Source organism: Pinus tabuliformis, chromosome Q (genome assembly GCF_031772625.1).
Source record: "Pinus tabuliformis cultivar Carrire ecotype Pingquan chromosome Q, CPIR1, whole genome shotgun sequence".
In the NCBI taxonomy this organism is placed as follows: domain Eukaryota; kingdom Viridiplantae; phylum Streptophyta; class Pinopsida; order Pinales; family Pinaceae; genus Pinus; species Pinus tabuliformis.
Window position 1 is genome coordinate 1,373,492,302 of NC_142296.1, and position 26,357 is coordinate 1,373,518,658.

Consider the following 26,357-nt stretch of genomic DNA (forward strand, 5'->3'; position numbering starts at 1 on the left):
CTCCCTCCCAGGCCACGGATAAAGAGGCCGCAAAGGTGAAAATGATATAATTTTCTCCTGTTTAATCTTATGGTAGAGAGTGGAATCTTTCAAACATAGCCCTAGAAATTTGGTGATAACGTTGTGCTGTGCAATTTGTTTTGTTGTTGAATCTTAATTTCGAGCATTATAGTTGGTTGGTGTTACTGAGAAAATTAATTGCTTGGTTGCTATATTTTGTTGAATGCTGGAATATATACGGCTATTATTGGTTTGCTCTTGCTGGATGTTATGTCTGCAAAACAATAGGGATCTATATGAGATGTGCAAAAAAATACAGAGAAGAGACATTAGCCAAAGGCTAAGCTATCAGAAGGTTGCTATAAGAAACTGAGAAGACTATGAAAAAGAAGTGCATACCTACCTCGACAAGCATGATTGTGAGACATAGGAGAAAGAGGACAAGGAGTATCCAAACTAGCAAGCAAGGAAATGTAAATAGTTGATGAGCATTCCCAAGAATCAATACTGTTATGATCATATTTTTTGTGGATAATGTTGAAAAACATTGGTGATAAAATGCACTTAGAATGCAGACTGCAAGAGTGTAACATCCTTTTAGTGATTGAATTCACATGTAAAGAATGGCATTGTAGTAAAACACTGAAAACACCTTTAAACTATGACTTCGACTGTAGATGTTAAAAAAAATTAAAAAAAATGAATAATTTTGTGTTTTTTTAATTTTGCCGACTTTTTCAAAAAACTCTCGACTTTAACGAGTTTTTCAACCTTTGGACCCTTGCCGAATTAATCCCGACTTCGACTTTTTCCACATTGGAAATTATCCCAAGTCAAAGAGCAAGTCAAGAGGCAGTTAAGAGATGATTTGGCACATGAAATCACTTGAGAGATTGAGCACATGGGGGAATCAACTTCGGGCTACAATTAAGGGGTTCGATTTGATGACTTCGCAAAATTGAATTCTTGGAGGATTTTTATGGAGGTCAACGAATATTTGATGGATTTGGATTGAAAGATTAGTGCAGTCTTGTGTCCACTCCCACTACACTTAGCTCCTACACATGGCAAAGGAACTTCACTCCAAGCCCTGTGCAGCATACAAGGAAGGTCCACGCAATTCTTGATGGTAGCTCAACGCATGGCTAGGAGGAGATATGTCACTTCATAACTTGATGATTGAGATTTGATGGGAGTTAACTCCCTCTTGATTCACAATTGGCATCCACTTGTTTCACACATGGAGATTTTAATTCCTTGGTGTGGATTTCGTTGGGCTACAGGAATTCGAATTTCTTGAGTTCACACTTGTCACTTCCTCTCATGAGTTCAATTTGCCTCGGGATCATCTACAATTCCACATATCACATGGTTTTATCATTGGGATTTGCTCCCATTTCTCTATTTAAGGGAGCTTTGGCCTCTCATTATGTATTCTTGATATGAGTTATTAGGCTTGAAGAGACTTTGCTAGATTGTATAATTGCTTTGATAATAATACAAAAGACTTTGGGGTATTATTGATGGTGTTCTCCTTCTTTCTTGAGGTGATATCTTTCTAGTTTATGTGCTTCAACTTTTATGCAATTTAGATTATATTATCATGATCTTCCCATTCATTGTGGATTAATATATGCAAGCTATTTTGTGTGTACTTTTGTTTTAGAGAAATATTCTAGGAGTGAAGAGTACTAGGTGATTTTAGGAGGAATCTCTAATTCTCTCGCCCATTGCATTTCTCTAATTCCTTTATAATGCTAGTATCTATTACCAAGTGTGTAGAATTTTTTTCTGAAATTTTGTGAAAGATTATTTGGGTGTTGTTACCGCTCAAACTAGCAAGGATCATAGGAGGGAATCCTAAAGGGAGAATTTTTAAATCAAGGGCAACAATGGAACAATAGCCCACTATCACCTCAGCTAAAGCTCCTTGTTACCCACCATTTTGTGGGTGATACCCCCAAGAGAAAAAACAATTTCTCCAAGTTGTCCTCAGCTAGTAGCCACCAGCCGCTTGCAGCCACCAGCTAGATCATTGTGCCATCTCTCGATCACCTGAACCAGCCATGTGGTCCTTGCCCATCTACCATGATCATATGTTTGAAGGTGGGCCCCGTGAGCCTAAAGGTATGCCTTGTCATTTGGTAATTGAGTATTGTAGTTTGCTTATCATGGACACTTTTGGGCATGGATTAATAGGGGGATTTGGCAGAAAGAATGGGCTAGTTCTATGCTCTTGTCCCCTAGACCCCTTTTGGATATTAATCTTGAATTCTAGTCCCATGGGATCTTTTTTACTGACCATTTGGCTTTAGGGATGGTATTTCACGTGAAACCCTGATTTTGGTTACGTGGTCCCGCTCCCTTATCCACTTATATTACCCCCCTTCACTCATTATTACCACATTCATCATTTCTCCCACCTAGGTCCACATAGAGTTAGCTCACCCCTTCCCCTTGCTGACACCTTGGGTCCGCCTTGGAATGATGCCCCGGAGGTTGATGTAGCTAACAGGAAAGATAAAAGCATATTTGGCCACATTCAATAGGAAAGTGTACCAAAAAATGCAAAAAATGGTCGGGACAAACACATTTAGCATGCGGACAAAAGCCAATACATGAGCTCTACCGCATCATCATGGCCATCAGCCTGATTCCTACAGGTTCTATGAGCCTCCTTCATCATATAGGAACCCATGATTACCCCATTCATCATTTCTCCCACCTGGTTCCACATTCCTCCATTGGGTCCACATAGGGTTAGCTCACCCCCCTTACCCACACCTTGGGTCAGGCCTGTAATGATACCCCAAAAGTTGATGCAGATAAAAGGAAAGATAAAAGCGTATTTGTCCACATTCAATAGGAAAATGTACCACAAAATGTAAAAGATGGTTGGGACAAACACATTTAGCACGTTGGCAAAATCCAATACATGAGCTCTACCCCATCACCCTAGTTCCTATAGGTTTTATAAGCCTCCATCATACTGGAACCCATAATTGTCCCAACCCCTAGTGGGCAATGAACCGCCCTACCTTAAAGGGGGGTAATCACTGCTATCTCTTCTACATCATAATTAGTTAATCAAAGAAAATCATAAAAAGGTGAAAGGAAAAAAAAGAAGGGTGGAAAATCAAGGTCGAGGCACCTCATGTACCACGATTGCTCCCTCCTGTACATTATAAACCCAAGTGTGGGCTTCCTCTTTATTAGCTATCCTTGTACCCCAACATGTGGCCCGAGGTTGCCCCTTCTCATCCCCTTATTCCATTCACATAGGTCACATTCCACCACTTTTTGAAGGATGTACCTTGAACATATTATCCCCTTTAAAAGTAGAAACCACCGAATAGGATACTTGGTTAACCCTATTTGGAGTTTAGGAAACATTAGCACATCCCGAAGCCCATTATGGAAAGGCAGGCCATTATGAAATCCCCACCTATGGTCCATGGTTGGTAAGCTCATTTACTCGATTTCCCTAATAACTTGTTGTATTGGAAGGCTAGGGGACACATTGGATCTTATGCAGGATTGTAGATCGTTTCCATCTTGGGTTTGGTCTCCCTACATGGGGTCCTAATCCTACAAAGGGTTACATTGGCACATGTAGGGTGTGCGTTGAGAGCCATGGGCCCTCACAGCAGTAAGCAGTACTCCATGGATCCCCGAGGATGTTCAGATATTGCTCAATATTCACCTATTAAATGAGAAAGATGCACCTGGTTCACCCTTGCCCAGCCAACCCCACAGATGTACCATACAGTTGGCAGTTGACCCGGGACTTGTAGGATGATGTGGCATCACTTACACCATCATCAAAGCCCTTGTAGATGATCTACATGCATCTTCAACTCATTTGGAGACCCATGAGGTTGTTATTGTGCCCCCACACCCACTGGGAGCACCACAAGTTTATTTTATGGAGAACAAGGGGCCAACCACTTTTCCATCACTTTCGAGGGTTCTATTCTTCATTATGGCACCTATGGACCTCATTAGGCCTCTTGTAGGATCCTACGACATGTATTATTCATCGTCTGACCTCTTAAGAGGCTTATTCTTTCATTTGTGAACTAATTTGGTGGGCTTGTCACCAAAAGTTAGATTATTAGCCATTATTTTATTTTTGGGGCTTATGTAGGCCAAGGAGACTAATTCAAACTCCTAATTAGGATATAAATACAAGTGAGATGAGTTCATTTGTGAATCATCACTTGGGATTGGATCTTTTCTCTCTCTTAAGAATTTCGTACGTTTTCTAGAGGATGAATTGGAGCTTTATAGATGAATTTTGATGTGTGGATGTTGGTCTCTCTTATATTGGAGCTTCTCTGTTGTCAATTGTGGATGGTTGGATATATTATGTTACATGTAAGCATATGATTTTAATGTTATTCTTGTTTTACTTTGTCATATACATTTGACTGGGATTTTCATTATTTTTAGGGCTAATTATTGCATGCATTTACCACTTTAAATTGTGGAATTTAATCTCTATTATAGCATCTCTCAACGTATGGGCCATGTAATGTGAATGAAATCTCCTAGGGGTAATTCCATTAATGAATTGACCTTGATAAGCCATCTCCTTTGCACATCGAAGTATAAAAGCTACAAGATTGCTTCCCTTTGACCTAGAAGGCTAGCAAAATAGTCTTTAGGCCTTCTTGACCAAGAACCAAAGGTCCTCACTCATATTCATCATAGACTCCATTCTTCCAAGACTAACGCAGTGATCTCCCAAGAGGTGGTCACCTAAAATCATACCTTTTTCACCTTCTCCTAGATCTAGCCAAATTGTGTCACCTAGGGCATCATTTTCTCAATGAACTAGCCCTCCAAAAAGTTTGATCTCCTAGGACCTCCTACGTTGGAGTTTCCTCAAGGCCTCCTCCAAATTTGAGGCCATTGCGACAATGGAGTTGATAGAAAAACCAAGCCCTAGTTCTCAAATCAAACTTTGCCCTAACATACCCAAAGGCTAGTACCTTGTTCGATCAACTCAACACTTTTAAGTGAACATCCTTTCTTTGATCCTTTCCCCTACCTTGTCTAGGCTAACAACATCATTGGTTGCTAAACTCCTTCCTCTTGGCCTAGACTAGGTCCACTTTATCCCATGTGGTCTCGTTCGTTTAAAAAGGCAATTCTTCAAGAACAATCCGGGATACCAATTTCACCAAGGATTTTAGGGATTGGGAAACTCCTTCACAAGTCATATCCCATAAATCTAACCCTCAAATCCTCCCTTCCTTCTCTTAGAGGACATTGTACCTTGCTTAGAAAGAAAGCAAGCTCTATCTTTCAAACTCTTCTAGAAAGGGATTATTTGGGTCACCCTACATCCATTCATTGATTTATCCCTCAACAGTGACTCCATAATATACCGGGTCTCCTCCCATCGGTGAAAGTTCGTAAATAGAAGGGAGCCCTAGCTGAGGTGACAGTGGGATAAGTCTCATTTTTTGCCCTTGGTCTAGTATTTTCCCTTTAGGGATCCCGTTTAGCTCCCCTGCTAGTTTGAGCGGTAACACTCTCTACTCTTTATGGACTTTCACTGATAGGAGGAGACCTAGTGTGATAAGGATCACAAAGATGAATAGATCGAAGATAGGATGAAGGGTGATCCTAGAAGCCTATTGAAAAGAGAGGCTCAAAAATATGGCTTGCTTCTCTTGGAAGACAAGATGGAAGGCTCTCTAGGAAGGGCCAGAGAATTTTGACTCTTGAGTATGTATCTTATAAAGGAGAACCCTAAGCCCTAGAATTCTTGTGGAAACTTGGGTTCCATGTGATCTTCTAAGAATTAATCTTGATAGTGCATGGGACCACATGGGACCAAGTGGAACCGAAGTTAGGTCAAGGGAATAGGATTTAGCAACCAATGATATACTTAACCTAATTAGGGAGGGGAAAGGGATCAAGGAATGAATTTTCAATGAATGGCAATGCAAGGATCTCGGTGAGGTTTCTAGCCTAAGGGAAACCAAGGGCAATAATTGGTCTTCGAGCTAGGGCTTGCGATATCTCAAGATCCCACTGTTAGAATCTCATGAAATTTGGAGGGCTTTTTGAGGACACACCAGCACAGTTTTGGACCAAAAATCAAAGTATTTGGATGGCTATATTGTGAGATAATTGATGCCCTAGGTGACCTATGTAGGTTAGGCCTAGAAAAATAGGGGAAGGTGGAAGAAATAAGCTTTAAAGTGATCACCAGAGGAGCACCAATGCCTTGTCCTCTGGGAGAGATGGAGTCATGGAAGATTTAGAGTTTGGATTGATTTCCACTTGTCATGGAGGCTTAAAAGACAACTTCGTTGGGCATTATCACTTAATGGAACTAGCTTCAAGATCATTTATACTTCATTCAACAATATTTGGTGACTTGTCAAGACAAGGATGTCTCTAGGAACATTCATTTATTCGAACATGGCCCAATCATGATACAACACTATTTAGGGATTTAATGTCCACAATTTCATTTCAAGAAAAGTAGCAAATTTGCCCTAGAATAGCGAAAATACCAATATCATGAATGCATCAACATAAAGAATCAAAATAAAATTAACATAGTACTTACATGTAAGAAGAATATATCCAATCACCAAGATATGCCAATCATCGAAGCTCCAAGACAAAGAAGAATAACCAAACATCGAAATTCATCCATTCATCCAAAAAGTCTCATCCTCAAAAGATAGTGAAAATCTCACAAGAAGATATGATCGAATCCAAGTGATGATCCTAAAATGAATTCACATCACTTGTATTTATACACTTTTAATGAGTTTGATTTAGCTAATTAGGCCTACATTAGCCCCTACAATAAAATAATGTGCAAAATAACTAACTTTTGGTGATAAGCCGACCAAACTAGGTCATAAACAAAAGAATAAGCCTCTCAAAAGATAGAATAATGAATAGTGCATGTTGTTGGATCTTAGAGGAGGCCTAATGGAGTCCATATGCTACATAATGTGTAGTTGAACTCCCAAAAGCAGTGGACAAGGGAGTTAACCCCTTGTAATAACCTGTTGTGCTCCAAATGACATGTGGGGGCACACACGTGTTCTCATGGGTCTCCAAACAAATCGAAGATGCATGTAGATCGCTTGCAAGGGCTAGGATGATGGTGTAGGTGATGCCACATCATTGTGCAAATCCTGGATCATCTTCCAAGTGTATGGTGCAACTCTGGGGGTCAATTGAGCATGATGGATCAGGTGCATCTTCCTCATCCAATAAGTAAACCACGAGCAATCTCTGAATGGATGTGGGGATCTATGGAGTGTTGTCGACTGCTGTGGAGGCCCATGGCTCTCTACACACACCCCATATGTGCCAACGTAGCCCTCTGGGTCAAGACCCCAGATAGGGAGACCAAACCCAGATGGGAACGACCCGGAATCCTGCATAAGATCTAATGCATCCCTGTGCCTTCCAACACACCAAGTCATTAAAGAGATCAAGTAAAAGAGTTTATAAACCATGGATAACATGTAAGCACTTCATAATGGTATGTCCTTCAATAATGGGCTTTGGCATGTGCTAATGTCTCCCAGCTCCAAATAGGGTTAACCAGGCATCCTATTAGGTGGTTTCTACCTCTAAAGGGGGTGGTATGTTCGTGGTACATCTTTTAAATGGTGGTGGCACGTGGCATAATGATGGAATGGAGTAGGGAATGAAAGGGGACAACCTAGATCACATGCCATGGTACAAGGGTAACTAATAAAAGGGAAGCCCACACTTAGGTTAATAATGTGTAGGAGGGAGCAATCGTGGTGCATGAGTTACCCCGACCTTGATTTTTCCACGCTTCATATGCCTTTTTCCTTTTTATGGTTTTCTTTGGTTAACTGCTTCGGGCTCTAGGTAATGAGAGCATGATGCGTAAAGTATAGCAGTGGATACCCCCTTATAAGGCGGGATAGTTTATCGCCCACCAGGCGTTGGGACAATCATGGGTTCCTGAATGATAAAGAAGACTCATCAAAGATTCATGTAGGAACCAGGGTGATGGCCATGGAATTGGGTAGAGCTCATGTCATGGGTCTTTCCCATATGCTAAATGCTTTTTTCCCAACCATCTTTTGCATTTTGTGGTACAATTTCCTGTTGAATGTGGCCAATTATGGATTCTCTTTTTCTTTTCGCTGCATCAACTTTCGGGCATCATTCCAGGCCCGACCCAAGACGTGGGACAAGGGGGGGGATGGTTGACCCTATGTGGACCCAGTGGAGGAATGTGGACCCAAGTGGGAGGAGAGATGATTAGGGGAGTAATATATGCAATTCGGGGAGTGGGACCATGCAACCAAAATTAGGGTTTTCCATGTAGTACCATCCCTAAAACCAATAGGTCAGTAAATGAGATCCCACGGGACTAGGGTGCAAGGTTAACATCCCAAAAGAGACCTAGGGGACAAGAGCACATACTTAGGCCACTCTTTGCGCCAAATCCCTCCATTAATCCATGCCCAAAATTTCCATGGATCTCCTTCAATCATAAGGTTTGGGAGGCCCACCTTCAAACATACGATCATGACATATGGGTGAAGGACCACATGGCTGGCTCAGGTGGCAGAGAAATGGCACATAAATCTAGTTGGTTGCTACGAGGGGTTGTTGGCTGCTAGCTAAGGACCATCATGGAGAAAAAATTTCTTGTAGGGATATCACCCACAAAATGGAGGGCAACAAGCATGAGAAATCTTCAATAGATCAACTCACTCTCAAATTCAAGGATCAAAGAACCCATCAATTTTGGCTCCAAGGACCTCATCCAACAAAAAGCAAAAGAGGAGTTTCCTTTACTCTACAATAATCATATAAAATTCAAATTTTATATTTTCCTTAGTCAGAATTTGGAGCTTTCAATGATTTTATAAGCTACTTAGAGCACGATTTTAAACTAGACAAGTATGGAGTTCTACTCCCGTAACTTGATCTGCTCTTGTACATTAGTTGTGAATTATTGTTTCTCTTCTTGCAAGCTCTTTCCACTTATTTTCTAATTTGTTTTGTAGTCTCTTGAGCAGAAATACAAATCCTTTTTTGCAGCAAGTTTGAGGGAGGATCCCTCTAAAACCACTAACACATCTTGTGCAGGACCTCTCGCACTCTTTGGGCAACTTTCCAACAAGGTTGTGAGCTCTTTGAGACCCCATTTTTGTGTAGGTCGAGTTCCTTTTGAGGGTTGCATTTATCTCTCTATGCCATGGACTCTGAGGAGGCATAGCCCCTCTTGCCTCATGTTGACTTCTCTTCTAATTCAAATCTCATTTTTGTATGTAAGGAAAATCTTCAATTTTTCAGATTTCAAAGGCCTCCCAGCCTCCCTTTAGCCTCATTTGTATCAAATAGTTCATCAAGGAAAGTCTATGGTCCAAAGCTTTCATTGTAAAGTCTTCCTTGATCTTATTTGAGGCCTTTATAGGATCTCATCTCCATGTAACTAATCTAATAAAAAAGATGATTCCTTTTGTGGGAGCTTGGGAATTTTTCCCATGGTATTCCTTCTCTCCATTTAGAGAGAGAAACTTGGTTTGTGGGTTGACTAATCTTTTAGATATTTACTCTAATTTTCTGCACTTAATAATTTCATTTCATGCATGATCAACATAGCATTCATATTCTTCCTATTCTAGCACATGCTTGATATTAATTTACATTTTTCCATTTCCATTTACTTGTGCAATCCACTCACAATACATGCAAGTTTCATTTGAGCAAACAAATATTTTATTGTGGTAGATTTAAAATATTGCACTTTGCTCTACAAGTTCATGAGAATATTGCTTCAATATTTTTGTCAAATCCATGTCCATATGCCACTTTGGTTATTGATGGTTATTTCTTGAAATATTTCTTGTGTTATTCCATTTGGTCACATCTTGGACTTGTGGCTTTACATCAATCTAATTGTTTCTTATTTCATTTCCATTGAAAGCTATTGATGACATTACTTGAAGATTTTCTCTCATTTCACGTTCTTTGGAAACATTAATGTTCACATGCACCTCATTTAGGCATCCTTATTGTTAATTTGGATCTTTAATTAATTTACCTCCAAGCATAAGTTTGGTTGAAAGACTTTACGACCCTTTCTCTTGCAAAACTTGAGGAACATAGACCCTCTTTTGTGCTTAACACAGTGACCTTGCAGTCATCAAAGTCACAGTTTTTGCAGCGCCGAAGGCATCAGGTGGTTGTATATTCCAAGGGAGGTATCGTTAATACAGTCTTAGTTATCTTTTCCTGGGTGTCTCTAAACAACTCACACAAAAGACTTGTTTCAAAATAGTTGAGAGAAAGACTACATCTAGATAGGCATTTAACTTAAAATTTACCAAGATAATTGCATTTCACATTAGATAGGTTGCATATCATTCTAATTTACTCACCTTAAAGCACTTTAAATTTACTTGCAAATTTATTTGTTTCATGTACTTGTCATGATGGATGGCCTCATTTTCTCTTGATGTAATCATCTCTTGTTGTTGAGTACTTCCTTTAACAAGTGCAACATCTATTTACAATTTGCAAGTAATATCTTTGGATCTATTGAATTTCATTTGCAAGCATTGTCTATCTTTCAAATAACACTCTCCTTATTTTGCAAGTAGTGTGGATCTTCCATTTTGCAATCTTTACTTTACTTGTTTTTCATGTACTTGTTGTTTTTATTTTTAGCTCATGTTTATCGAATGATATTGTCTTATTACTTGAGCATTTATTTACAAATACAATATTCCATTTGTCTCTTGCGAGTGATATTTCATATTTCATCTAACATTGTTCTCTTTTGCATAATTTCTTATCATTATATTTTGATTTGAGCAAGTACTTGTTATTTACATTGAGCAATCATTTGCTTAAGCACTAGTCTATAATTGTATATCTTTTGAATGAATCATTCAATGTTGTTCATATATCTCCTTACCTATTCATATTGTGGGATAAATTTACTATTGTTGATAAGCTCTCCATTTAATTTAATCACCTAGAAACTCACATTTCATTCACTAACCATTATTAGGGACCACCCCCTTAGCTTTAGCTAAGAGAGAGCTTTAACAGAGAGAGTTGGGAATAGGTGATAACCCCTTCTCTTAGTTTTCCACCAAGTCACACCTTGTGGGGTTGAGGATTTTTCTCACACTTACCTAGGTTCAAGCAAGGCGGGTTGAGAATTTTTCTCACACTAACCTAAGTACAAGCGAGGCAGGAATAGGCCTCACTTGGATTCTCCTAGGGCTCTCTTGTGGTCCCAAACCTTCATATGGTTGTTACCTCACAAAGCCCTAAGAGAGCTCTTCCCCATTCCCTTAAGAAGCCTTGATTTCAGTGTATCCCTTGTTATCATATAATCTTTCTTCCTAGGTCTAGGTCATTTCATTAGCCTTTCTTGGAGAGACATTAAGCTTCATTGAAGCAAGTGAGCCTCATATTGAGCCTCTCCTTTGAATGGGCTTTGGATATCATCTTATACATTGCCATTGATTCTATCATTTAAGTGATTTCCCCTCATACCGGGACTTCTCCCATTGGTGAAAGTTCATAAAGAGCAGGGGATAGTGACTAAGGTGACAGTGGGTCTTTGTCCTAATGTTGTCATTTGGTCTAGTAGTTGTCCCTTAGGTACCCCTCCTAAGACCCCTGTTAGATTGTGTGGCAACAAGTCAAACTACAATCAAGTTGAAACCTCTACTATTGCACTTCATTGCCACTGTTGTCCACTACTATTATGGTTGGCCACCACTACTATTGCTACCACTGTCGACACTCACTATTGTTGTTACTTTTGTTGCTCACTGTAGTTATTGTTGTTTCTATCATTGTTCACCATCATTCCACAACTACCTGCAATGCCTCTCTTGCCCACACACTATTGTCTGCTGCTGGCACACACACTGTCACAGTTGTCACACATCAAAGTCATTGTTCAAACTGTCACTGTCAAGTACCAAGAATACAAGCACTATCACATCTTACTATTATGACATACTATTATAGAAGTATGTCATCACTACCATGTAAGATCACAATCATGCAACAAGATCATTGTAGTGTCGAGTGTATCATTGTCTTGTCTCCCCCTGTCAAACATCTCAAAGTCACTGTCACAGTTGAATGGATAACTGTCCAAATCACTATCACTACCAAGTAAGGTGTCTATATTAAGTTGTAATGTTCCCAATTTTTGTGAGTGCAAAATTCACTAAGGAGTTTTGCCAATTTTTGGTGATATTAAATAAAAAGGAGAAAATATTATTTTGTGGGAGAAAAGTGGAAATTATTATTTTAATGGAGAATGGCGGCAAAGTAATATTTTATTAGTGGAAGGTGGGGACCACCAAGGGAGAGGACTAGAAATTATAAATAGAGCTTGGAGACCCCCATTTGGTATCTTTGATCATTTGACAATTCAACATTAGTTCTCTTGAGCTACTTAGCAAAGAAAACCGTGTTGTTCAACACAAATATTTTCCGAGCGAGAATTCCACCCTCATTTCGGAGAACTTCGACTTTGCTTTTTCTATTTCTAATAACATAGTTCTAACTTTTTTATAGTTGGGGCTCTTGTATCCTTTTGGGGCTTCAATGATGGCCATAACCATATCGTGCCAATAGGGAGAGTGAAGCACAAGGAATGGTACATCGCAATCACAAAGAAATTGGACCACCTTTCCATCCACATCATCCCTCCTAGAAACATTCAAGAAATTTGCTATTGTTCCTCTACTTGGAAAACTTGGAGAAGCACCATGAGGAGATGAGCTACCAAATCTAGAGGTTGCACTTGATTCAAAATGAGTTTTTTGTTTCTTGTTTTTCTATTGTGCAGCCTCCTTTATTGCAACATATTTTTTTCTTTGTTCCATTTTAATCTTAGGGCAAATTGCTCTCCCCACAGGATCTATTTTCTCATCGTTGTCCATCACCCCACAAAGATGCCTCCTCACACGGGTATATGAACCACTATATGGTTTTCCTCCATGACAACCATGAGGGCACACAAACTTGTAGCTTCCACCACCCTTTCCCCCCTCAAGTTTGGTCACATAATTCCACAAGGGTGTCAATGCTTTCCCCTCATGCATTTCAGTGTCCTCTTCAAACCCTTCCTCCTCATCATACATTGGATCACTCATATGGGTACCACTATCCTCTTCTTCTTCTTCCCTTCTATTCCTACTCCCCAACACCATCATGAAAACCAAAAGTGGAATGATACATATAAGCCAAAAGAACACCATTTTAGAATATGAATATAGATTGACAACGTCCAATGAAATGAGCAAGAAGAAAGAATGGAAAAGAGTAGGAGAGGGAAGAGAAAAAATACAAACAACAATGACAAAAATATGAGGGAGTTTGGGGTTTGCACTTACCTCTTTAGCTCTTGTAGATGGCAGCCCTTCTTTACTCCTCCCAGCTCCTCCTCCTTCACTCCTCCAAGCTCTCTTCTCCTCCCTTCTCATCTCTCTTCCAAGCTCTCCAAAGATGCAAGAATGAGGAAAAGCGAGGAGAAAATGGCTTTTAAGTTTTAACCCCATCTATATTTTCCTTAACTCAGCATAAACCCACCCCCAACCCAAGTTAGAGCCTCAAAAAAAATTAAAAAAGAAAAAAAATGTTGTCTCCGTGGAACCACCTATTGGGCCTTGGAACCATTCGAGATCCACCCGGATCCGTGCCTGATCCGCCGCAGATCCGAGGCAGATCCTAGTCTAGAACTGCAGATCGGACCTGCGCGGTTCTGGATTTCCAGGAATCGGCCCAATCCGGCACAACTGGGGATCCGATTTTTGGATCCGCTGTTCTGTTGGAGGATCGACCAAGGATCTATACGAGACGCAGTTCAACCCTTGGATCCTTGGGGAGGAAGGATCGTACTAAATGTTCTTACGGTTGGGGATGATAAAAAAAAGTAGAGTAGTTCTATGTTTCAAGTTAAATGCAAAACTAACTTGTGTATCAGTCATATCTTATGATGGGGTTTGGGCATTAAACATATGCAAAACTTGTAACTGGGAAGGACTACAACATACAAAAAATTCTACAAATTCTAGACCAACAACAATGCTGGAAGAAAATAACTCCTCAAGTACAAACTGTACAAAATGATTTGAAATCAAGTTCCGAAATAAGAAATATATAAACAACTAATTATCCTCCACAAGTGAAAAAGAGAGATAATGCATTAATGCATGGTGCAAAATATCACTTCTAGATATATAGATACAGATAGTAAGTTTTAACAGTCTATAAAGTAAAAAATTGTACTTTTGCAACTGTGTTAAAATCAGGTAAGGATGAACAAATCAAATCATAGAGATAATAGACACAAAGAAATTAAAATAACCAGACAAAGGTATTATGACAAACCATTCAGGCCGTTATTCGAAAGGTGAAAATCATACCTGAAACCGATATAGATGGTTGAAATGACGATGTGTTTCACAGTAATTGCAAATGCGGGTTAGAGCAGCAGCCATATATTGACTCACAAGTGGGTCCTGTGTACTAGATCCAGCATTTCTCATTGCAATGACATGTTCTAGTACAGGCATAGCACCATAGCCAATGCATAAATCACAGAGTTCATCAATTGTCCCATAATCAGTAGCTAAAGAGTCTGGCCTTTGTGGAGAAGAAGATGGTGTCAGTGTCTGGTGCACAGATGGTTGAGGAGATGCAGGTATGGCATTCGGAGGAAAGAAAAGAAAGCACGCATCATTATAGTGCCCATGCCTGAACATGAATGCAAGTAGTTCTGGACGAGCATACTGAAACAATACAAAGCTATATCAGTTGTGGATACAAACAGGATTGCATTTAAAGAGCAGTCACAATTAATCAACATGCCAGTGAATCCTTGCTTTGACATATATTGTACTTATTAAAAATATATATAGCTTGTCAATAAAAGAAATTCATGCCTTCCCATATTTACCATAAAATTTCAAGGTAATCAAATAGATAATGGCTATATTTCAGGTGAATTAACATGATAAGAGAACCCAGTCAGCAAATTCAGTTCTTGTAGGTTTAATTGAGAAGGTGTAAAGCTATAGCTTGGATCAAGCTGGCAAAAGTTCAAATCTCATTCGGGACCAAACAACAAAAGAGCAAAAAATGTAGGTTCAAACTGATTAATCCTCAAGTGAGTGCAGCTGACAAGTACAATTAATGTCTCTGGAGAACTAAGAGAAGTTAAATTGATTTGCTTTAAAATATGGACATCCATTCATAAGTGTTGCTGACCAAGGATTTGCCCATGATAGTGCAAGTTTAAAATTCAATTCAAAATCAAGAAGCAAACATTTCATTTAAAATTCAACTGCTCAAAAAACAAAGTAAAGCAGTCAACATTTCATATGGAATTTATATTCATTAGTTTCTATTAACATTTATACGGTCAAAAAACACATGATTTTTCAGGTCATAAAGCCCCAAGATGACTTGCTAGAAACTGTCTTCTCTTCTAAATCCCCCAACCTGCATAACTAGTCTCTATGTAAATCAGCTCCAATAAAAGAGAGTGATTCTAGCATATTTTAAACAAAATCCTGCCAACTTAAGATGTGACTCTTCTTCAGTCATGCAATTATACGTCTCTTTAGATCGACATCTAGCAACTATTCTTTGCCAAGGAAATTTCCTTGCATTGAATTTCACATTCCATGAATAGTTTATTCACTTTCCTCGTTCTTTATAATCAAATTTATGTACGTGTCTTTTTCCTCTTTAACACTGACCAATATGGATTTACCAGTCCAAATAGGAAGGCTATTTTTTTGTAACTAATTTGACAAGCTTGAAAAGACGATGAGAAAACCCACCATGTCTTTCCCCTAATATGTCAATCAATTGTGGAATAGCCAAGAATACACAACTTGAAGATATATTTGAGATTCAAGGACATTCAATGTATCTTTAAAGCATCTAAGGCAAGAAATGTCTGATTCATAAGATTACAGCATTTTCCAAACTTGTCATGTTATTGTCCATGACCTTGATTCATGATTCATACTGCTGGCTCCTCCAAACTTATAAAGAAGTTCAAACCAGCTCTGTTAATGAAGCACCTATATTTAACATAGCTTACCTCTTGTAGGTAACTGACACACTCTACATAACGAACTTTATCCAAGTTACTTCGAGGACCATCCTCAGGAGCATCTTTAGCAGAAAATGGCTTATAAACATCGGCAGAATCTTCAGCTGACCTTCTTAGCCTTTCAGACCTTGGGAATGATGAAGGCATGTACAGAACATTCAAGTATGCATCAGCAGAAAGAGAATCATCCATAATTGTTGGTGCACTTTTTGCTAAATGAATATACCTGCAATAAATAGAACAATTGAGTATGAGTCCTTTCTTTGAGACTAGTAACAGAGTCAAAATCATGTAAGCACCTTAGAAAAATTTACTTACAGAGAACGCACACCCGAGACATCTACTGGTGGTCCTGATTCCATTGTATTGATAATTTCAAGAATAACAGGTACAGTGTCTCCTTTATACAACTGAAGAGCCTGCCTGAATTTCATTTAAAAAGATAATATAAAGACAATATTTAAAACTAGATAAACCATGAGGAGAAAAGAAAGTCTCTAAGATAAAGATCAATAGTAATTTATGTACAAATGATAGGGTTAAACTCAATTTCCATATAATGTGTGACATATAAAGGAAAAGTGTTGCATCAAATACATACTTAAACTTCACCCGAGCTTGAGCATAGTGTTCCATGCAAATTAAAGCATGACCCCATGCATTCCAAACAGGAAAAGCATCAATCTATATGAACAGAAAGCACATATGACATTAGTATTTGCATTCAAGGAGTCAATCAACTTTCACTCTTAATGTAAATACATATTTTACTAGTGCTAAATCGTGACAGATACCTTGCACTTCTTGCATGTATATACAGCCATGCTGTACCGTTCATCTTCAATCAATCTGTCACGGAGTTGGGCAGCTGATTCTTTGTCTGCAACATCATCTAGCGATGCAACTACACCTGATCCTAGTAAACTCTGAAGTAACTCTGCATGACTCAGCCACAATTCTGCTTGAGACAGAAGTTCAGATAGCTCATCTGTATGAGGACTACCAATACTAGAACTACCAGTGTCAGAGGATACATCATCAGTGTCACGACTTTTATGTGTGCTAACTGACATCTCTGTGTTTCCAATAATTTTTCTCAATTGTGCCTTTGTGTATATCAATGCCTGTCAGGAAACAGCAGTAACCCTCAGTGTCAATTTTAATAGCATTCCAAACTTAAGATTATATACCTGAAAATAGCAAACACCTGTACAAAAGTCTCTGTCGCGTGGTATGCACGACCCACAATTTCTCTAGATGCATTCAATGGAAGCTGTTGTGAACTAAGCACTTGCTTCATTTGTGTAATGCACAACTCCAAAGCTCCTTTTGCGGCTGTGGATTCATCTGAGCATAAAGAGAGGAGAGCCTGAGAGAAGCAAGAAATCAGACTCATCCATCTTTATATACATATCTATATTTGAGCAAAATACAATAATGGCATTCATTTGAATACATTGACCATAAGGAGATCCAGTATAAACAACAGCTTGAATAAAATTGAATATGGTTATTGCAATGACAATGATGTACCTTGAATAGAATAATATCAGGTGCACTTTCATACCGGTGAGAAAGTCGAACACCCTCATCTTTAATTGGATCTCCAGTCAAAACCCATCCTTCAGCCATAGTTACCGATGGAAGCCGTTCCTGCCCATCAATGGCAGCCAAAGATATTCGATCTTCCTGAATTCCAGCCATTGCTTCCCAAGCAACTCTTTGTGATGGAGGCAATCCTGAGCTTTTTCTTTTCCTATTCATCTCTTTTGGAGCAATCTTATTCCCACTGTCACGAGAAGTCCAGGAAAAAGCTCGACGAGCCTCTTTCTGTAGATTACTTAAGCTGTTGCTAAAGTTTGACTTGGCAGGCACACTTGTGCGAGGGTTCTGTTTGCTTGTTACCGGGGCCATCAATGAGCGGCGTTCAGTGTAAGGATAAGCACTGACAGTAATTGCTTTAGCCGCATATGTAAGAATCAAAATATTATCCCTCAAGGAAGGAAACTCATTCAACAGCTGCATACAGTAAAATTAAGAGATCAATTAAACCATATACCAACATTTTCCTTCTGGGAAACAAAAATGGCCAGCCATTTCCCCCAAATCGAGATTTAAAACCTAAAATAAAGCAAATATCAGTCACACTTAAAATGCAGAACTGACTAGCAGGAACAAAAGAGCAGGAAAATGTTACCTGTTGGGCAGACTGAAGCTGTTTCCACATTAGGAGAGTTTCCAAAATAAGATGTGGGTATTCATGCAAAGCAGAACATCGTTGTTGCCATGGCAAAGGCAAAGCCCCAAGCACCCGAAGACCCAAGGCCAACCTGTTTAATCGGGCAATTTCTGCTTCTGATAATGATCCCACTCGCCTTTTCAATAAAAAATGGACCTGTCCACAGCATCATTATGGACAATGTCTTTTGTCAACAAGCTTTATCAAATTGTATCACCCTGTGGATTAAAGAAAAAACATCCTTTGCCAAAACAGAAACTATGGCATTAGTTCATCTCATACCAACAATTGTTTTGATTGAATATTTGGTAACTGCTGTGTTGCACCCATAGCAACTGGCAGAGCATCCTCCGGTTCATGCAATGAAGAAAGAAATCTAGAAGCTTCTGCTGGACCTCCACCACTGATCGGATCTGCCGTCAAAAGCTTCACAAGCTGACGTCCCTGTAATTCTCGCCGTAGTTCAATTGATAAACCAGCACTTTCAGCTACCTCTAATGCTGCTGAAACTGCACCCTTCGCTGCCAACCGAAGTGCCAAACCTTCTGGATCTGCTTTGCAATCAGCTTCAACCTGTCCAGTTACCACAAACAATCCTGTTAATGAACAAAATTGCCTCAACAAAATATTTTAGTAAAAAATTAAATCACAAAGACAGAACAAATGCATTACAACTATGACATAAGAAACTAGATAATATCGCATTGACAAAAGGATTCCATTAGAAACAAGGTCCACATAGTGGCTACCCCTGCCTTTTGTGCGGGGAGAATGGCTGCCTTTGTGAGGGCTTTATGATGATCCCATGGTAAGTAAGTGGAACTGTTGTGTTCAGAAGCACCTTTAAACAATGAAGCACAATTTCATATGAAGACTCTAAACAAAACAATGCAATGTGTCTGCAATACACATTGTCTCAAATGAGACTAGAGCCTTACCAATAAATAAGTTTACCATTTGTCCATAAGAGCCCAGAGGGTGGGACAACCCCTAAATTTGCCCCTTGTAAATATGGAGTGTTAAACACCATTGAGCTGAAGGTTCAAAGACAGCTTTTCCTGGGCTAGGGGTTGGTTCACAGGGAAGCTGGCTGCAGGATGGATTCAGTGATAATTCAGACAGTTTTGGCACAAATTGGAGAGATTTACTAATTTAGGCAGGTTCCCTCCTTCGTAGGATATAGAATTCTGGGGCTTGTATGCTGGTACTGATTACATATTCGAAGTCTTTATGAACCCAAGATTCCAATGAGGCTTCTCCAGCTGACATTAATGGCACTTTATATTTTTAGTAGGTTTCGTCTGGAGTTGTCCAGAGACTCGTATGTCAAAAAGATAATGGTATATTTGGAATCCTTGTGAGATTCTAAGTCCAATGTTATAGGCGACATGCAAGCACTTTCTATTTTTAGCAGTACTTCCATGTCAATTCTGATCACAGATTTGGATTCCTTACTAAAAGACAAATTCAATATGGTTTTATGAGATTCTGAGCACTTTCTAATTTTAGCAGTGGTTGCATGTCAGAGTTGGCTATGTATTAGGACTCCACAGTGAGTTCTAAGTCTGATGAGGGTGATTTCATCAGAATTTGAAATATTTCTATTTTTAGCATTCTTTGTGCGGCACTGTTGACAGAATATTTGGGTTCCTCATGAGATTGAGTCTACTAAGTATAATTTTGTGGGCAGTTTTCCATATTTAGCAGTGCCTACTTTTAGGTGTATTATGGCAGGGTCCCCCTATCTATTCTAGGCATTTTCTATCTTTTCCTTTTTTTAGGGGGGACACTATTTTTGGCACATCCATTTATAGTAGAGTTATATGTGGTAGTGTAAGAAATTGACACATGGTAGTTTATGGAACGGTCAAGTGGTGAGATTTTACAAATGAGCCATCAGCTATTTTACTGGATCCACAGGGTCTTGATGTCGGATTCGCAGATGCCCATTTCGGATACAGATATGGATACAGATCTACCCAAACCCACGTAGGATCTGTAAAAATTTCTGTTTTCCCACCCCGGTTTTCAGTTTCTCCTTATTTCTCCCATGTAGTTAAATGCCCATTCCCATAACCATACATTTAACAGACTGAAAAAAATAAATATTGCTGAAAACACAAATTCTGGAAATTTTTCAGAATGCTGGAAATTGCAGAATTAAAAATCAGCAATTAAAAACAGCCATTAAAACACATTAAAACACTGATATTTTTGGTCAACTTGACCCTGGAAAAACCCCCTACAACTCTTGGGGAAAACCAGTTTGAGAGCTCTTCTTTATTTCTGAAAATTGTCTTTTTACAGTGAGAATTATTCAGCAAAAAATCAGCAAGCAAATTTACAACTTATCTCCTTTCCCGTGCCTCACAGCAATCTGGAAATTACAGCAAACAGGACAGCAATAAATGTTGTACGACCTCCGTTTTGTGTGCAGAAAAATCAGCAAACTGCTCCTCGATTTTTGTGCAAAAATCTGCCTTTCACTATGTGCTGAATCAGCTGTACAAATCTGCTCAACTGCTGCCTTGGAATGTGTGCCAAGCTGCTGTCTCCTTCTCCTTCCTGCTCAGAAATCTCTCTTGCTCTCTTGCTCTCCTTCTCCCAATCTGCTCATGAAAGAATGAATGACCTTTTCCTCCTTTTCCTCCTTTAATATAACTCCAAGTGACTTTTGGGTGATCTCTAAATCCAATGACTGAAATAGATTTAGATCAATGGTTGAGATTAAATGCTCATTTAAATCTCACTTTCTATTTTTTAATTCACCCCACTTTAATAAAGACCCACTTAGTCATTTATTTCCAAAGTCACTTTTCCTTTCTAATTTTTCATTGACTTTATAAAAGTCACTTTAAAATTAGACTTAATAACTTTATCACTTAAAGTCACTTTTAAATTAGATTTAACTTTATAAAATTATAAAGTCACTTTAGGAGAAAAATTAAATTCTTTTGGACACTTTTCCCTAGGCCAAAGATCAAAGCCTAAGGGAACCACCTGTCCTCCGGTACCAAATTTCAACACTCCCTCTTACCGAGGAAGGTGTTCCTCACCACACCCATCTTGTCTCTGAAGTAGACATGCTTGCCCCGTGGTAAGGCTTTGGTAAGGATATCTGCAACCTGCTCATCAGTGGAAATATACTCAAGCTTCACAGCTCCCTTCTGAACATGGTCTCTGATGAAATGATATCTGATCCCGATATGCTTTGACCTGTCATGAAATACTGGATTCTCCGTGAGTTTAATGCAACTCTGATTATCACAGTAAATCACTGAAGGTCTCAACGGCTGACCAAATAAGCCAAACAACATCTTGCGAAGCCAGATGGCCTCACAACTAGCTAGACTGGCTGCCATATACTCTGCTTCCGCTGAACTCAGTGCTACTGACTGCTGCTTCTGGCTGAACCATGACACTACTGCTGAACCCAACCCAAAACAACACCCTGAAGTGCTCTTCCTATCAGAAGCACAACCTGCCCAATCAGAATCAGTGTATCCTGCCAATCTCACTCCATCTCCCTGCCTGTAGTCCAGACCATAATCCACTGTCCCCTGCAAGTACCGCAAAATGTGTTTTGCAGCCACCCAGTGAACCTTCCTAGGCTCACACATAAACTGACTCATCGTGTTGACTGCAAAACAGATATCTGGTCTAGTGTTGACCAAATACATCAAGGAACCAATCAGCTGCCTGTACAATGTGGGATCCACCAACTCGGAATCCGAAGCATGAAGCTTCTTCCAGTTGGTGATCATCGGTGTCGACATGGGTCTACAATCCTCCATGTGGAATCTGCTAAGGATGTCCACAATATACTTCCCCTGCCCCAGGAAGAAATGCCCCTCCTCCTGCCACACCTCCAAACCCAAAAAGTAATGCATCAAGCCGATGTCCTTCATCTCAAACTCCGCCGCAAGATCTCTCTTGCAGTGCTCTATGAGTCTCTCTGCACCTGTAATGATCAAGTCATCCACATACAGCAACAGAATGAGAGGCTCCTCACCAATCACAATAAAGTAAAGGTTCGGATCTGCCTCACTCTTTGTGAAACCCATCCCCTGCAAGTATGCATCTATCCTGGAGTACCAACCTCTGGGAGCTTGCTTCAGGCCATAAAGGGCCTTCTTCAATCTGCACACATGGGACTCCTTCCCATGCACCTCAAAGCCCTGTGGCTGCTCAATGTACACCTCCTCCTGTATGAAGCCATTGAGAAATGCGGTCTTCACATCCATCTGGTGGATCTTCCAACCCATCTCTGCTGCTATCGATATAATGGAGCGGATCGAAGTATATCGAGCCACGGGAGCGAAGGTCTCCTCATAATCAACTCCCTCTACCTGGGAGAACCCTCTAGCCACAAACCTCGCTTTGAATTTCTCAATGCTGCCATCTGCAGCATGCTTTACCTTGTAAAGCCATCTCGAAGTAACCACGGATTTGCCCTCAGGCCTCGGCACCACCTCCCAAACATCATTCTTCATGATAGAAGAATACTCCTCCTGCATGGCCTCTCTCCAGACCTGCTGGCTAGCTGCCTCCTCATAGCTAGAAGGCTCAGAGTCAAGGATGCTGGTAACCATCGCCATATAACTACAAAACCTCTCAGGTGGTCTACTCTCTCTGACCGGCCTCTTCGGCTCAGCAACAGATGTGGCATCTCTCAAGGTGTCCTGAAGCCACTTGGGCTTCCTCTTCCCTGAGCGCACTTCTTCCACCGGAGAATGAAACTCCTCCTCCTCATCATCATCAGTAGCCTGAACTCCTGACTGTCTGTCTGCTGTCTTCCTGCCTGCACCTGAACCTGTAGAAGCTGAGGTACCGTGTGAACTGTCCATCAGTGGACTCCCTAGTGAACTGCTCTGTGAACTGCTCTGCATGCTGCCCGGAGCACCACCCCTCTGGCTCGATGAGCCACTGCTCACTGACGGACCTGACATCCTCATAGATGTACCTCCGGATCCTCCTGATCCCTGCCCACTGGATCCCTGCGACTGACTCAACTGCTGCTGAGGGTCTGGCTGATCCAGATACTCTAACTCCCGTGACCTCCTAAAGGCCCTGTCCTCCTCAAACTTCACATCCCGTCTGACAAACACTCTCCTCTGTGAAGGAATGTAAATCCGAAAGGCCTTTGAGGTCTCACTGTAGCCCACAAAGATACCCTTCTCTGCGGTGGGCTCTAGTTTGGTCCTCTTCTCCTTGGGTATATAGGAGTATGTAATGCATCCAAAGATATGAAGATGACCAAGATCAGGCTTCTTCCCAGAGAAAGCCTCCTCTGGAGTCATGTGCCCCAAGGCACGATGCGGACTCCTGTTCTGCAAGTAAACAGCTGTGTTGCAGGCCTCTACCCACAAGAACAATGGCAACCCCTGATCATGTAACATAGCTTTGGCAGCCTCTATGATGGATCTGTTCTTCCTCTCCGCAACCCCGTTCTGCTGGGGGTTGTAAGGAACAGTGAACTCCCTCCTAATGCCTGCCTCCGCACAATAGTCAACAAACTCTCCAAGGGTGTACTCTCCTCCATTGGCCGACCTCAAGGACTTGATCTTTCGGCCTGTCTGTGTCTCCACAAGAGCTCTGAACTCCTGAAACCGCTTGAAGACCTCACTCTTGGTCTTCAAGAAATAAATCCAGGTCCTCCTGGAGTGATCATCAATGAATAAAACATAGTACTCATACCCACTCAAGGAAACATGAGACATCCGACCGCTCACATCGGAATGAATCAAATCAAGTATCCCCGTCGCTCTGCTGTCACTGCTGGGAAAAGGGGATTTGGCAAATTTGCCCATCGCACAACCTCTGCAAGTATCAAAGTGATCAGTACTGAAATCTGGCACACCTGTAGTGATCTCCCGCAATGTCCTCAAGGCTCCATGATACATATGTCCCATCCTGCGGTGCCAAATCTCACACAGCTCAGAACTGCTAGCTCTGTTGTCGGTACTACTGCTCAATGCCAAAAGGGGTTGAAATGCAAACTTGTACACCTTTGCATGGCGTACACCTATCACTCTAGCTGAATCAGCTGGAGTGTCCCTGGGATACATCAACACCTGTCCTCCCCTGAACAGTACGTCATATCCTCTGTCCTCCAAAGCTGAGACGGATATGAGGTTCTTCCTCATCCCTGGCACATAAAGAACCTCTGACACCTTCAAGGGAGGTTTGGACTCCCTCTGAGATGTCACTGTCCCCACCCCGACTGCTCTAACAACTCTGTCATCACCGAGTACTACCTCAATATCAGTGCCACTCTCTGAAAGCTATGAGAAGTACTCACGGACTCCTGTCATGTGACGTGAAGCCCCACTGTCCACATACCAAATACCTGTAGATGCTCCGCTAATCGAGGGAAAAGCATGCTCCCTCTGAACCTGTGTGGCAGGTGATCCTGTACTAGAGGACTCACACGTAGTGAACGCAAACTCTCGGTCAAAACGACCAGCAAAGTCCTCAATCTCTGCTGAAGCTGCCACGTCCTGGTTCTTCCCCTTCTTCTTCTTCTTCTCCGGACACACAACTGCATAGTGTCCCATCTTTTGACAATTCCAACACTTCACCTTGGAATAGTCCTTCTGTGAGTTACCCTGTTTACCTTTACCTTTTCCTTTGCCCCCACCACTGCTTGTGGAAGCCTGCTTCTTCCCTTTGCCTTTCTTGCCTCCTGCCACCAGTGCTACATCCTCATCCTGCTCAACTGGCTTGGCTGCCCCAAGCTGTCCTTTCCTGATCTCTGTCTGAATGCAATCATCCCAAAACCTCTCCCATGTGGGAAGGGTCTCACGTGCACAAACCCCATCAGCAAAGTTCAACCATGAACGGGGGAGGCCATTCACTGCAATACGCACCAACTCAGTGGATGGAATGGCCTCTCCAATCGCTGCCAACTCATCTCTCACATTGGTAATCTTTGTGAGATATCCAGCTGCACTATCATTACCCATCTTAATGTTCTTCAGCTTCTCCTTCAGGACCATCTTCCGGTTCTCATTGGTACTCTGGTAGAGATTGGACAATGCTGTCCACATGTCATGGGCATTGCTCTTTCCTCTCACATGAGGAATGCAATGGTCTTTGATTCCGTCTAGAATCAGCCTCTTACCCTTATTGTTCTTCTTTTTATACTCAGCCAACTGAGTAACATCAGTGGGCACAACAACAGGGTTCTGTGCGGTATGCACCATGATATCCCAGACTTCTGCCTCCTCAAAGATACTCTGCATTCTCTCCTTCCAAACGCTGTAATTTATATGCCCATCCAGCCTATCCTCCACCCTCAATCCCAATGACATCCTGCTGTCCTAAAACTGAAAAATAGCACTGTTGTAGTAAAGATAAAACTGCTGTTTATGAAAAAATCAGCTTGCTGGAATTTTCTGAGTGAAAAATCAGCAACTATAATTTTTCCTTTTGCTGTCCCAAACTGCCTTCAGCACTCAAGCTCCGATACCATGTAAAAATTTCTGTTTTCCCACCCCGGTTTTCAGTTTCTCCTTATTTCTCCCATGTAGTTAAATGCCCATTCCCATAACCATACATTTAACAGACTGAAAAAAATAAATATTGCTGAAAACACAAATTCTGGAAATTTTTCAGAATGCTGGAAAATGCAGAATTAAAAATCAGCAATTAAAAACAGCCATTAAAACACTGATATTTTTGCTCAACTTGACCCTAGAAAAACCCCCTACAACTCTTGGGGAAAACCAGTTTGAGAGCTCTTCTTTATTTCTGAAAATTGTGTTTTTACAGTGAGAATTATTCAGCAAAAAATCAACAAGCAAATTTACAACTTATCTCCTTTCCCGTGCCTCACAGCAATCTGGAAATTACAGCAAACAGGACAGCAATAAATGCTGTACGACCTCCGTTTTGTGTGCAGAAAAATCAGCAAACTGCTCCTCGATTTTTGTGCAAAAATCTGCCTTTCACTATGTGCTGAATCAGCTGTACAAATCT

The 26,357-nt window shown here is 40.7% G+C and overlaps 1 protein-coding gene across 1 annotated transcript in view; it reads right to left on the reverse strand.

Moving 5' to 3' along the window:
* Nucleotides 1–26,357, reverse strand: part of LOC149225021 (zinc finger FYVE domain protein) — a 366,932-nt gene that overhangs the window by 131,882 nt on the left and 208,693 nt on the right. The window contains exons 17-25 of the mRNA XM_089388331.1: nucleotides 18,660–18,950; nucleotides 18,336–18,533; nucleotides 17,672–18,157; nucleotides 17,346–17,507; nucleotides 16,933–17,262; nucleotides 16,740–16,822; nucleotides 16,457–16,561; nucleotides 16,127–16,364; nucleotides 14,439–14,804 (exon numbers count right to left, since the gene is read on the reverse strand). Of these exons, the coding sequence (XP_089244457.1) occupies nucleotides 14,439–14,804; nucleotides 16,127–16,364; nucleotides 16,457–16,561; nucleotides 16,740–16,822; nucleotides 16,933–17,262; nucleotides 17,346–17,507; nucleotides 17,672–18,157; nucleotides 18,336–18,533; nucleotides 18,660–18,950 (2,259 nt within the window). The remainder of the gene's footprint in view (nucleotides 1–14,438; nucleotides 14,805–16,126; nucleotides 16,365–16,456; nucleotides 16,562–16,739; nucleotides 16,823–16,932; nucleotides 17,263–17,345; nucleotides 17,508–17,671; nucleotides 18,158–18,335; nucleotides 18,534–18,659; nucleotides 18,951–26,357) is intronic.